The sequence below is a fragment of the Euphorbia lathyris genome, chromosome 9 (assembly GCF_963576675.1).
Source record: "Euphorbia lathyris chromosome 9, ddEupLath1.1, whole genome shotgun sequence".
Classification (NCBI taxonomy): domain Eukaryota; kingdom Viridiplantae; phylum Streptophyta; class Magnoliopsida; order Malpighiales; family Euphorbiaceae; genus Euphorbia; species Euphorbia lathyris.
Window position 1 is genome coordinate 32,611,594 of NC_088918.1, and position 14,904 is coordinate 32,626,497.

The window sequence follows — 14,904 nt, forward strand, 5'->3', positions numbered from 1 at the left end:
TGCCCCGCTCTTTTGGAAGAAATGACGACGCCGTTTCAATTTTTTCAAATTGAAATATAAGGAAATCTTTTGAGTAATAAAATATAGGGTAAATAATTATAAGGTATCTAGGTTTTTATTTAATACACTAGTCAGTCCCTCTATTTTTAGAAATAATTATATAATCCCTCAGTTTTTGTTTTTATCAACTCGTTAGTCCTTATGTTTGAGTCAATGGTCTAACTATGCCAAATAAATTTCAAAATACCAAAATTACCCTTTACTCTACGTTTTAATAATAAAACAACTATTTTTCATTTTTTTTTTATGTTTTTTCTCCTTTTTTCCCACATAATCTTGATAATATTGAGTAATTTATTTATTAAATTCTATATAATCGTAGAACTTTAATTTAGTAGCTTAAATTTTATTGATTAAAAAAATAAATGAAAAATATTTCAAAAATTATCAAAATAATGAAAAACTATATAAAAAGTAATTTTTATTTATCCCTAATACATTTTATAAATGAAGAAAAAAATATATGATTTTTTTTAAAAAAATATTAATAATTAATGTTATTATATTAAAAAATAAAAATTTAAGAGAATTAAAATACATTTTTAATGATTAGTATATACAATTATATAAATTTTGATGTATTTCATAAATTTTATTAAAACAATTTAGATTAAATTAAAAACTAAAAGATAAATTTTTTTTGTATGTAAATAACTAGGGGCAATTTGGACTTTCATCTACAAAAACAAATGGATGGACTAAAGAGTTGATTAAAATAAAACTTAAGGACCTTATAATAATATGATGGACCTACTAGTACGTTAAGCAAAAACATAAGGATGTTATAATTATTTACCCTAAAATATATATATAAAAAAAACATATTTGAATTTTTCATTCCTTAATTAAAAGTAGTTTTTTTTATTCTCCTTCCTCGTTGCATCAGTGTCCGTCTCTCAGTTATTGCTTTTAGTTTATGGAATAATTTCTTCTCATTCCGAACAATTTTAATGTAAGAATTGTGTGACGGATACGAGATGGTTATTCGATTCTTCCTTTATATCAAACCGGCGGTAATTTACGCTTTAAAAAATAACAGTTATCCATTTGAATTTGTACGATTTTACTTTCAGAACTCTTTCTCACTTTCTTTTAGAAATTCATATCTAAGAAAATCTCATTAATATCATATACTAAAGCATATAATTAATAACTTCTCAGTATAGAACCCATTTGGCAAATCCAAATCCAATAATTTAATTATAGTTTCTTTTGGGCAATCATAAAATCCAAACTATTTTTTTTTCATAAAACATATTCTCCATCTACATGTTATATAAAAACTTCTTATAACTAAATTTTTATTATCAACATATAATGGATGCGGTTTCTTGCAAGAATTTTTTGTTCATTTTTCTGATTCTTTCAGGTTTGTTTCCCTTTTCTTATTTGATTTTGAGACTCGAGGAAATGAATATTAAATAAAATATTTTGATATTTAAGAAACTGATTAATTAATTAATTGTAGTTGGAATAGGATTGGAAGCAGAAGTAACAAGGAGATACTCCCAAGACTTTCGGAGGCAAATGAGTGTAACCTTGAAAATTGTAAGTGAATCTGCAAATTTATGTACAAAGGAACCGCTCAATGTGTTGATGTTTTAGAGAAATATGATGTTTGTTTATGTATTTGGGACTGTTAATTCATTATATCATCTAATTAACTAAATAAAACCTTTATTTACTTTAACTGCTTCATCGATATTTCTTAATAACTGCTTCATCTTTAAGCATTGATTGTATTCCATATGGCAGCATCGAGAGCCTCATTTTTAATAACTTGTCGCTCACTGGTACTTGCTTATGAACTGATTAAGATTTCTTTCTTCTTGTTGTGTTGCAGAGATACAGAGCAAAAGCCTATAAATTAATCTGGCGCCCAAGAAGGATCAGTGAGGCTCCGTATGAGCCCAGAATGCCCTAGAACACTGCCCCGCTCTTTTGGAAGAAATGACGGCGCCGTTTCAATTATTCAAATTGAAATATAAGGAAATCTTTTGGGTAATAAAATATTTGTCCGTCTTTAGCTACAACAACAGAAAACGAAAAATGATATATTCTTAACATATTTGAATTTTTCATTCCTTAATTAAAAGTATTTTTTTAAGTGCAATCTTCTCTCCCTACTCTTTGCATCACTGCCGGTCTCTCAGTTATCGCTTTTAGTTTATGGAATAATTTCTTCTCCTTCCAAACAACTTTAATGTAAAAATTGTGTGACGGATATGAGATAGTTATTCGATTTTTTTTTTATCAAACCGATGGTAATTTGCGCTTTAAAAAATAACAATTACCCATATTTAGATTTGGATTTGTACGATTTGACTTTCAGAACTCTTTCTCACTTTCTCTTAGACATTCATATCTAAGAAAATCTCACTAATATCATATACTAAAGCATGTAATTAATAACTTCTCAGTATAGCACCCATTTGGCAAATCTAAATCCAACAATTTAATTATAGCTTCTTTGGGCAATCATAAAATCCAAACTATTTTTTTTTCCATAAAACATATTCTCCATCTATATGTTATATAAAAACTTCATATAACTAAATTTTTATTATCAACATATAATGGATGCGGTTTCTTGCAAGAATTTTTTGGTTATTTTTCTGATTCTTTCGGTTATTCTTCTGATTCTTTCAGGTTTGTTTCCATTTTCTTATTTGATTTTGAAACTCGAGGAAATGAATATTAAATAAAATATTTTGATATTTAAGAAAATGATTAATTAATTGCAGTTGGAATAGGATTGAAAGCAGAAGTAACAACATGTAAGGAGATACTCCTAAGACTTCCAAGGGCAAAAGAGTGTAACCTTGAAAATTGCAAGGGAATCTACAAATTTATGCACAAAGGAACTGCTCAATGTGTTGATGTTTTAGAGAAATATGATATTTGTTTGTGTATTTGGGACTGTTAATTAAATAAAACCTTTATTTACTTTAATTTCTCATCTCATATACTTCGGATATGTATGCCATTTTATCAGCGATTCAAGAGATTAAGTACAAATTTAATCATGTAAGTATTGAGGAAGAAGAAAGTTACATTATGTTGTGCAATGTTACTACTATCATTTTATAGATGAAGCATTTTCGACTCCATTCACATTAGACACAACAAAGTCAATTTTTCGTTAATTTGGTACCACATTTTTTCCATCTGAGGTACAATTTAGCTATAGATATTCGACGAGAATAGAATTAGATCCCATACATATGTATAAAACTGATCAGCACTGACTTTGATTACACGTGAACACTAGTGAAGTATAGGCGAGGCATAGAAGCGAATCGAGGGAAAATGAGCTTTTGTCAAATTTGTCGTTAATTTGCTCTATCTATAGTGTATTCCTAACAATGCATAATTTTATATGTGGACTGTAGTTTAAATTTGTCTTCCCTCAATAAGAGTTTTCTTGCAAGCACCTAATATTTACAAGACACCTCTTAGATTAAGCCATGTGGCACAAAATTCCATATGATGCCAATATGGCAAGATATAATTAATGAATATAATTTTTTAGTCATTTTCTTACAATTTTTAAAATCTAACGAGTCATTTTATAATTGTAATATTGACCGATTTTTTTTTTTTTTTTGAAGCAAAAAATATAATGTTTCCTATCACCGAGTGTATAATTTAAATAACGTGTAAAGTTGTAAATATTAAAGTTGTATAGGTTAAAGATGAAAAACATAATTGTCTACATAAATTCCTCCAAGATAATATTTTGTATCATTGATTTAATCCATTCATCATATCTAATAGAGCTTCATACATGAATATCATAATTAAATATAAAATTACAACTAATTCAGATTATCAAATTTAATTTCAAATATGTCATAAATAATAAATAAAGTATGACTTTATCCCTAATTAAAAAATTCTAAACTCAAATTCATAAATCCTAAATCCTAGACAATATATTCTAGATCCCTAATTCATAAACTCTAATTCTTAAAATAGATTAAAAGTAATGATTTTATTAATTTGATATAATTCAAATACTACATGGTCATTAAGGTCCATGTGATCACAACTGAGGAAACACCAGCTCGTCAAACAAAACATGGCGTGAGATAAACAATTAAAGAGAGACTGTATCAAAGCATTTGTAACCTTTGTGCAATTTACTGTAGCCTAGGTACATCCCAAATTATGGAACGAGAGATGGGTCGGAATCTGAAGCTTATGAGTCGTCTAAAAAACACAAGGTTTAGAACGAGTATCAAACTTGGATTTAGCATACGGACAAATCCAAAGAAAGCAAAGACAACAAAAAATGTGTAAAAATGCATAAGTAGGAGACATGTTAAACTATAGTTGAAAGGGATTCTTGAAGTCTAATTGAGGCATACGAGTATGACATAACAAGCAAGTGGGAGTATTAAAAGCATATGTCCAAAATTTCATAGAAAGTTGTGCATGATACAAAAGGGCTAAACCATGTTCAACTATGTGACGATGTTTTCGTTCAGCATTGTCATTCTTTCCAGGAGTGTAAGGATAAGAAATACGATGTGTAATGCCATGCATACGGAAGTAATCAATTAATTTCACAAATTCACCCCCTCCATCAGATTGAAAGGCTTTAATAGAGGTGGTAAAGTATTTCTCAACAATAGCTTTAAACTGAACAAAACATCATACATATAGGATCTGTGTTTTAGAAAGTAAACCCAACTGTATTTAGTATTATGATCAAGAAACAGAACATTTTAACAATATCCACCAATAGATTCAATAGGGGCAGGACCCCATACATCAGCACATATTAAATCAAATGGTGCATCAGATTTGTGTTCAGATAAGCTAAATGGCAATTTATGACTTTTACTGACACAACAAGAATTACACAAAGAGTGTTTTGAATCAGAAATTGATATATTATTATAATGTAACAAGCGTTTCACAATCAGAAAAGATTCATGTCCTAAACGATCATGCCAAATAGAAATACTATCTAAACTGATTGAACATTTATTTGATGCAGAAAGACACATGGAGTAGAGTCCATTGTTACTCTGCCCTCGAAATTTGATCTTTCCCGTTGCCAAATCCTTGATGTAGATTCTTTAGTGCATAAGCAGATAACTAATTATTTGAAGTTTTAGGGACATATAAAATATTGTCTAAATCAAAGGAATGAGAATTGAGAGAAACATGCGAGTTTCTTAACAAGTTTAGATCCATTACCAATTTGGACTTCATGAGGGCCACTATATTTAGAGTGAAGATTGAGGTTTTCCAAATCAGAAGTCAAATGATGAGTTGCACCAAAGTCGACTACTCAGGGTTGTTGGACTAAGAAGCTAGTGGCGATATGGGATTGGGGTTGATGTGAGAAGGAATCTCGATGAATGCAGGACTGGAGCGGTTACGTGAACTATGACCAATTCCATGATAATTGTGGCAAGTTAGATGACCCTCATTGTTGGAGGACTGATAGGGAGAATTACCAGGTTATGACGGAGAAAAAACGAATACTGTTTTGGATGCTATGAATGCAGATGATGTTGATTCTGATATTGTTAATTTTGATACTGGTGTTGTGGGTTTTGGTGGTACCAGTTCGACCGTCCTCTGTGAAAGTGGTGCCCACGGCCGTGACCACGAGCAGTTTGCGGTTGCCAATAAGATCGACCGATAAAATAGAGAGCGGTCGGAGCAATAGAGTCGATAGAGTCACAAACAATTTGACGTTCCTCACTGAGCAGTAATCCATATAGATAATCAAAGCAAAGTGCGAGTGATAGTAGAGAGTCGCTTGCATACATCGATATTTTTTTATAACTGCTTCATCAAGACCTGAAAGATGCTTATGTCCCTCTTTAAGCATTGATATACCCTCATTATTTTCAAAGGAGTAAAAAGAATAGAATAGAGTTTTAAAAGTTTAGGAAAATATTTTACTCTTAAATAGCTTTTAATGAGAATATATTCTTTCTTAGTTAAAAGTCTTTTTTTTTTTGTAATACTCTCTCCATACTCTTTGCACCGCTGCCCGTCTCTCCGTTGTTCCTTTTAATTCATGGAATAATTTCTTCTCCTCCCGAACAACTTCAGCGTAAGAATTATATAACGGGTACGAGATGGTTATTCGATTCTTTCATTGTATCAAACCGACGGTAATTTATGCTTTAAAAAATAACCGCCACCCATATTTATCCATATTTATATTTGGATTTGTACACGTGTAAATCGTTACTTTCAAAACACTTCCTCACTTTCTTTTACATATTCATATCTAAGAAAATCTCATTAATATCATGCACTAAAGTATATAACACCCATTTGACAAATCAAAATCCAACACAATTTAATTATAACTTCTTTTGAGTAATAAATAATAAATGAATATTAGAAATATTCAAATTATTAATTCATTTAATTAATTTATATTAATAGTTGAAATAGAAAATTAATAGAAAATGAAAAACTTAAATAGAATATTGAAATAAGAAATAAAGCAAAAAGATTTTTGAAATTTGAAAGAAAAGATAAAAAAAATTTCAAGTCATCACTGGAACCGGAAAGAGAGGGATTCGAACCCTTGGTACGAATAATTCGTACAATGAATTACTATCCGACGCTTTAGTCCACTCAACCAAATTATAAAACCCCAACTAATTAAATTTTTTTCATAAAACATATTCTCCAACTACATGTTATATAAAAAATTCATATATATGACTATTTTTGTGAATCAATATATATAATAATATATAACTATTTTTGTGAATCAATATATATAACTAATTTTTATTATCAATATATTGTGGATGCAGTTTCTTGAGGAATTTTTTATTTATTCTTCTGATTCCTTCATATTTCTTTTCTTTTTATTTATTTAATTTTAAGACTTGAGGAAATGAATATTAAATCAAGTGGATTTGTTGAATACCGCTCCCTTTTTACTAGTTAAGTTCACCAAATTAGTCACCGCTAAGTTAAGACTTATTAGAATCCTAAAAAGAAGATTAAAATTATCATAAGACTGTGAACTAATAAGTCTAGATCTAACAGTGACCGAGCACGTAAACGATAATGTGTTAAAGAGAAAAAAACTTTGAGTATATAGCTATCTAGTTGAATTTGAATTCTAGTTGAGAGAGAGACTCAAAATATAGCTCTCCCAATAACTATTCCTCTATGCACAAAACTCAAAACCCAAAATCTTACTTAAAGTGAATGAAAATATCAACGTAGACCAACAGAGACTATTAGTTGAAGTAAATTACAGTTTTGAAAATTTCAAAGTAAATTTGTAATTCTAATGTGGATAAAATTACATTTCCAAGCTTTTCTTCTCCACTAAAGTCACATTATAACCTGTTTTTACATGTAAACGCTGTTACAATTGCAGAAAGCATCTAATTCTTACACAAAACCGATGACTAGAAGAGGAAACACACTTATCTGATGCAATACATATTTCCCCAAAACGTATCAGCTGTGTACTTTGAAACACCTCAAATTTGGAAACAGCTGAAGCAGCAGATATTATCCTAGTGAGACCAAGTGTGTTTGTTGATATTTGCAATTTGCAAATCCAAATAAATAACCAGCATTGATATCATTGGCCTGAGAGTAAATTGCTATTTCGGCCCTGGGGCAAAGGGTTCTAGAGATTTGCAGTTTTGATCCAAAAGACTTTCTCTGTCTGGACCTAGTAACTATAAACTTACAAGTAAACAAACACAAGATAAGAAGTCCTATGAAACCACATACCTTTATGCCAACACATCCATTTACATCAAGGGTAAATTTTGTTTGAGCATAAGCTTGAAAGGGCCTCCAGGGGCTTGTCAGTCACACCAACTATTCCAAACAAACTGCATCAATAATGAGTCATATCATCCAGTTTACAATCTAATTACATCATTCTTACAGCCACTCAAGTTCAAATCAATTATATGTTTGCAGCTCAAAGAACATACCAAATCTTGTTAGAAGGACATGGTTAGGTTCTACTAATGTACATTCAGTCATTCACACATCTTCAAGTACCTCACATTCCAATATATTGAAAAGACCTTCAGTTTTGGACAACAGCTGGTTTGCATTTCTTAGGGTCAGGCAAATGCCAAACATTGGGCATTTGAAAACTTGTGTACATTCCCAATAACTTAAGAAAAGAAAGCTTTAAACTCATTTTTAATCTATTGATCCAAGACCAACTCCAATTAAAATCAAACCATCTCAACATACCACAAAAAAAAACCCTTTAACTTTTAAGTTTATTAGGAGTGACCCAAACTGCCCATAAGGAACTTTTCACTGAGATCGTATCACATATCTTTTTTCCTGCTGTAGGTTCGTTCCAAACCTACTTTTTGCACAATTTTATTTGATGAAATCATAAAAAAAACTCATAACTAATTGAAAAGATTGTAACTGAAATGAGCTATCAAGTAATTCAGTTATCATCTTCAAATCATACTATACTTCAAACTTCATCACTGAAATGAGCTATTAAGTAATTCAGTTATCATCTTCAAGTCATACTATATTTCAAATTCCAATTATTGTAACAAATAGTTGCATATTTTCCATCAATCAATAAAAACACTAACCACTAAAAAAAAGGAAAAGATTTTATTGAACATTAGAAGTTATCTTACATGAGAAAAATCGGAAAATAATATAAACAGTCTATAAGAATCTTCTGCAGTATTTAAAATCTGTCAATAAAAAAAATCGCAAGTCTGCTAAAAATCTTAAATTTAATGGCAGCGAGCATTTTTTTAATTAATAAAAAAGGGTACTTACTATGGTAGGTCAATCATGTCCATTGCAAGATGTCACGGGGTCAGTTTCCGTGCTGAGGCAACACCCGTGTAGCAGACCGGTATTCCGCCACTCTCAAGGTTCAGCATTTTTCACCTTCGATGCTTACTGGTTTTCGCCCTCCCATGGGCTCATCAGGGGAGCGGGAACAGCTCTCGAACCAGTTTAGTGCCTAGATGCACGCCCTAAGGCAACACCTAAATAGCACGTACTCTTAATTATAGCCACGACATTTGGTCTATGACAAAGAGCATACATACTCGAGCAACTCCAACTCATCCAATTAAGCAGACTCGTTCTTATGAAACCATCTATTGTTCACCCCATAACTCATTACACCGACAATCCTCCAATATACTAACCATATTTATCAAAATTTCACTGCAAAAAGTCTATCAATCATTTACTAGTCAAATAAAGCAAACAACCAGGAGCATATGCATTAACCCAACAAAACTAAGTAAGAGCTTTTTAGTTTTTCAACTGTCACCACATTAGACAAGCCTGAAGGATATATTGTCTTTTTTCAACAAAGGAAAAGCTTTTAGATTTTCATCTCATTCTTGAGACTTTAATATGTGAGGCTGAAATTTATGTTCCATATCTCACTTTTAGCTTATTCTTTCCTCGAACAGAATATATCCCAAAACACAAGCTAACATGGCTTAGTCTATCATGATTTCTACTCTTACTTAAGGTTGATTTTTAAACAGCTACTCAAAGTTACTTTGCAAAGTTATGATAAGTAAACAATTAAAACGGACTTAATGCAAAATGGAACCAAAACAAATATGATTTATATGTAATATTTTTTTTTTTCTGATCATCTAAATGAATAATCATACTACTGTCAACTTAATATTAAAAGTTATAGGATGAACAACCAACATTTCCAACAAGTTCAAGTGCACCAATCTCTGAATTAGGAGTTAGTCGAGGACGTACCTTCTTATTTTATTTGGCAATGATAAGTAAACAATTAAAAAGGACTTAATGCAAAATGGAACCAAAACAAATATGATTTATATGTAATATTTTTTGTCTGATCATCTAAATGAACAATTATACTATTGTCAACTTAATATTAAAAGTTATAGGATGAAGAACCAACATTTCCAACAAGTGCAAAATGGAACCAAAACAAATATGATTTATATGTAATATTTTTTGTCTGATCATCTAAATGAACAATTACTATTGTCACCTTAATATTAAAAGTTATAGGATGAAGAACCAACATTTCCAACAAGTTAAGTGAACCAATCCTTGAATTAGGACATGGTCGAGAACGTACCTTCTTATTTTGATAATTGAGAAACCGCACCACATGCAGCCAACTTCCAAACTGTAAGCATACCCATTCCATCGCCGGTGAAAAATAGACCATCCGGTCCTCGCTCAATTGTTTTGATTTGTTGTTTTGAAAAAATTCTGCCCCTCTCGTCAAATCTAAACATTAAAAAAGGGTGAAGTTCATTAGACACTTCCTAAAATCTAACAATGGACGGCAACATGTATATTAAAAATGTATAGTACTCACGATGGCAGGTCAAAAAGGTGAACAGAACTGTCGTTGCAGGAGCATAACAAAACTGGATTGTTTGCAAGATCAAATATTCCACCTAAACCAATAGCACCCTGTAACAACGAATACATCCATTATAGTACAATGACAATTCCCTACATTTTGGTGGAGAAAAAGGAAACACAAAAAAAGGGATGTATATACATAATCAAGCAATAAAATCGTGACAGTTAAAGATAACTACACCTTAATTAACACATCATTTCCTTTTAGAGAGATAAAATAACAAATCAAAAACTTAAACACATAAAACCGGGTAGGATCTGTCATAAAGACGATATAACCATTAGATTGAAAACCCAAAGTTATAGACTAAAGAACATAAAACCAAAAACCACAATCCATAGGCTTCAACCAGAGCCATACACGTTTGGTCATTCACCATATTGGACATGTCAAGTTCGAAGTAATATTTCAGACTTGCTAGAAGAGAGAGAAATACTTACATGCTCTATATTTTGAGTATATTCAACTTTCAAGGTGCCCTCTTCCGTACCAGACCAAACTTTTATCGTCTTATCCAATGAACATGATAGTAGATAATCTTTCCAACAAATTAGAGACATCACCGTGTCACTATGCGCATTTAGTGTATGAAGGCACCGTAAAGTATGAAGGTCCCACACCTGAGAGAAAAACAAGTGGAATATAAACTACAAGTGCAAAGAGGCTAAAAAGAACATGTATCAGAAATAGTTGCATCTGAAACAAATGAAACCAGACAATATACAAAATAACTATGAGATGCATGACAAAATTTAAAAAGTATACAGCAAGAGCACATGCATGCTAAATGAATCGACCTTAATCAAGAGCTCTAATACAACCTATCAAACAAATCAAATGACTCATTCCAGATTTCATGTTAAGCAAAGAACAGGGCTATCAAAAACAAATCATTAGCGACCAACCGGTATCTCTATAACAAACAGAATAAAAGACTAAAGCGAAACTGTTAATAAGTGTACCCTTATTGTACAGTCCATTGCACCCGAGTATAATCTCTCTTTTCCAAAAGCTAAAGATATTACAGCAGCGGTATGACCTTCCGAAGATGCCGCCAACTGAAAAGGCTTTAAGTTATCTGGACTTACTTTCCATGCCAGAATGGAACCGCACTGCAAACACAAAGAAGATTACATTAAAAACAGATACAAATGTGAACTTTTAACACATTAATTACCTGTGTTCCCGAATAAAGCATATCTTGACCAGCAACAATAGCAGTAACTAGCCCAAATGATCCATGTTCATCACCTAAGTTAAACTCGGCTGATGTTTCAAAATTGCATGCCTGGAATATTACAGATATAAATAAAACCTCCCTAGGTCAAAAATATAACTGAACTGTCATCATTCGGGAATGAACAAACCTTAATACAATTTGGCAAGCCAATGAATATCCAAGGGCCTACACTGATTAAACATCCTATAATGTCACCAAGCTTGATGACTCTTGTAGACTGACCAGTATGGCAATTCCAAATGTGCATAGTTCCATCAACGCTGGCTGAACAAAGCTGATCGGATACTGAAGAAAGACCGATCCCACAGATAGCCTGGCATATAACAACAATTCATCAATAAATTCACTACTTAAGAAAAAAAAAATAGAGAATATCAAAATAAAGTAACATTCTCAACCTAACCTGAGTATGCCCCTTGAGCTGTACCATTCTCGAGAACCAATCACCAGAAAACCATGAATGCAGAAAAGGGCAATCAACACCTTTTGCACACTTGGCAGACATCCAATCCTGACAAACAGCCACTGACCCCGTTTTAAGAGGCTTCTTAACAGATCTATCTTCAGAAGCAGGAACCAAAATACTTGTACATATAGAGCCACTGCTTTCAGACTTCATTGGTACATCACTGTTCTGTTCAAATGAACTCTTGGGCCTCTTTTTGACATCCTCAACCCTCTTTTTGACATCCTCAACCATGGGAACCAAAACACTTGCAGATACAGACCCCGTGATTTCAGACTTGACTCCACTCTTGGGCTTCCTTTTTCTGTGTACATCCATAGGACCTGAGCTTTCAGATGCGTAACCAGGTGACTGGCCATTAGAGCTTCTGCTTTTCTGTTTCTTGAACAGAGGAGGCTTCAAAGTTCTAGCTGATAATTCTTGATGCAGGAACCTACAGGGATTTCTCATACATCTCCCTTGCAACCAGAACTGACAAACAACTTTGCCTTGTAGAGGTCCTCCTCCAAGTCGTCCTTGAAGAGTAGCCATCTTAGTAGCCATGCTAGAAACAGAAAACAGACAAAATCGTAATTTTCATTGTTGGATCGTTAAATCAAATGTCCAAAACTAACTAAAATTATATCACGGCTCAAATATCCAAAATCCTCCACTGAAAGTCAAACAAATTTGACCGAAACTCAGTCCTTATAAAAACTAGGGGTGGGCTGGGTTCGGTTAACCAGTTCATGGGGTAAAAAGAATTAAATGAACTGAAACTGTTGGTTTTATAACCATCAAAACCAAGGGGTGGGCACGGTTCGGTTAACCGGTCCATGGGGTGTTAAAATTAACCGAACCGAAACTATAGTTTTTTTAACCAGTGGAACCGAAACCGGTCCATACATATCAGTTAACAGTACGAATCGGTTAACCATTAATTTCGGTTTGATTTTCGGTTAACGGTTTTTAGTATCATACATAACATAATTAATCAAGAAATATATAGTATAAGTCAGTTTTGAGACATAATTTACACGAATCAGCTATATATATATATATCATATATGACGTGCATTTCATCATTAATATTATGTGCATTTCATCGTTAAGAAGTAAATCAAGAAAGTCCAAAACTAGCCAACTAACTACATCATTGCTATACAATTTCAAAGATAAATAATTTCAAAGATAAACTCTGCTATCAAACTCTTGAATTAAAGAGATTCCTCAAACTCTTTCAAAGATAAACAATTCCAATTACCAACTAGCTATACAATTTCATCATTACTGAAAATATTCTTACAAAACCAACAATATTGCTACTTCCTTCTCTGTCTGCAAACTTTTCAAACCAGACGTTGAACAAAAGAATAAAGAATGACAGCAAACCCAGATATTACTAATTACCTTAATCAACAACGTCGGTGAGAGATCGGAACGAAAGAGGTGCGAGACGGAAGGACGGTGGTGCGAGATGGGAACGACGACGGTGCGAGACAGAATGAGGAACGACGGTGTGAGGAGATAGGAAGGGATGAGGAATGACCGTGTGAGGAGATAGGAAGGGATGAGGAATGACCGTGTGAGGAGATCGGAAGGGATGACGAACGATGGTGTGAGGAGGAGAGACGGCCGGCGTGTGTGGAGATCGGGATAAGCAGGAACAATAGTGTGAGGAGGAGAGATGGACGGCGGCTTCGTCTCTTTGGTTTTCTATCTTGGTTTTTGAACAATAGACAGAATAGGGTTTATAGTTAGCTTTGTACTCGTGCAATGCACGGAACTTTTTTTTCTTAATCTTCTAACTAATATATGAAAATTATCCAATAAAATAATTAAGAAATTTATAAATCAGTTGTTCGTTCATGGATTGACATTATTATTTTTTAGTCAAACATACATATAGACGAACTTCAATAAATAAAACGTGTTTTGTTCACATGCATCTTAATGATCATGTAGAATTCGGACATTCACCATTAGATCTAGGTTTATTAACGGTGAATGACCAAATTCACTTGATCATTAAGGTGCATGTGAACATTGCTAATGGCCATATGTAGGATATAGATAAAATAATACATTTTACTATTTTAATCTTATTTAAACTACATAACATTAATTTAAGGGATAAAATAGACTTTTCAATCCTATTAAAATCGCAGGAGCTTATCTCATCTCCTTATACCACCTCCCTCCTGGGTATAGAATTTGAAGGATGAGATTCATATTCCTCTCTTATTTCTCTAACGTATTTCTAAACAAACATGGTATAACTCATTTCAGCTTTTTTTTTATCTCTATCCCCGTGTATTATCTCATCTAACAAATAGCCCGAGAATGATTTTAATAAGCATCAATTTAGCAGTAATTTTAATCATTATATGATTTTAATAAGCGTAACCATGACTAACTATATTTATATGGTTGGTTAGTAATTGAACTGTTAAATACCGCATGATAAATATAAATAGTCTATAATTTATCACAAATATATTATATTCAAGCTATTCAAAAAAAAAAATTCTAAAAATTTCTATGGAAATTCTATGTAGTTAAACGTAATCCTAAAAAAAAACAATCAATCTATATTTTTTTTCCAACCACAACCCTTAATCTGTATATAGTTATACAAACTATGTTAGAATTGAAATTCTTATTTATAAGTGAAGGACTTTTATGATTTGTTTTCGAGTAAAAAATTATACATCAATTCACACTTTGGTACCTAGATTACATTTTGTCTCAAAAATATACTCCAAA

The 14,904-nt window shown here is 32.1% G+C and overlaps 1 protein-coding gene across 1 annotated transcript; it reads right to left on the bottom strand.

Annotated features, from left to right (window-relative positions):
* Positions 1-10,052: 10,052 nt before the first annotated feature.
* Positions 10,053-13,863, bottom strand: LOC136206667 (zinc finger CCCH domain-containing protein 48-like). Its single transcript, XM_065997811.1, has 8 exons — positions 13,549-13,863; positions 12,097-12,703; positions 11,821-12,006; positions 11,631-11,741; positions 11,416-11,565; positions 10,894-11,073; positions 10,403-10,500; positions 10,053-10,311 (listed from the first exon to the last, which is right to left on the bottom strand). Exons 2-8 carry the CDS (start codon positions 12,700-12,702, stop codon positions 10,161-10,163), a joined length of 1,482 nt encoding a protein of 493 aa, XP_065853883.1. The 5' UTR covers position 12,703; positions 13,549-13,863; the 3' UTR covers positions 10,053-10,160.
* Positions 13,864-14,904: the final 1,041 nt, after the last annotated feature.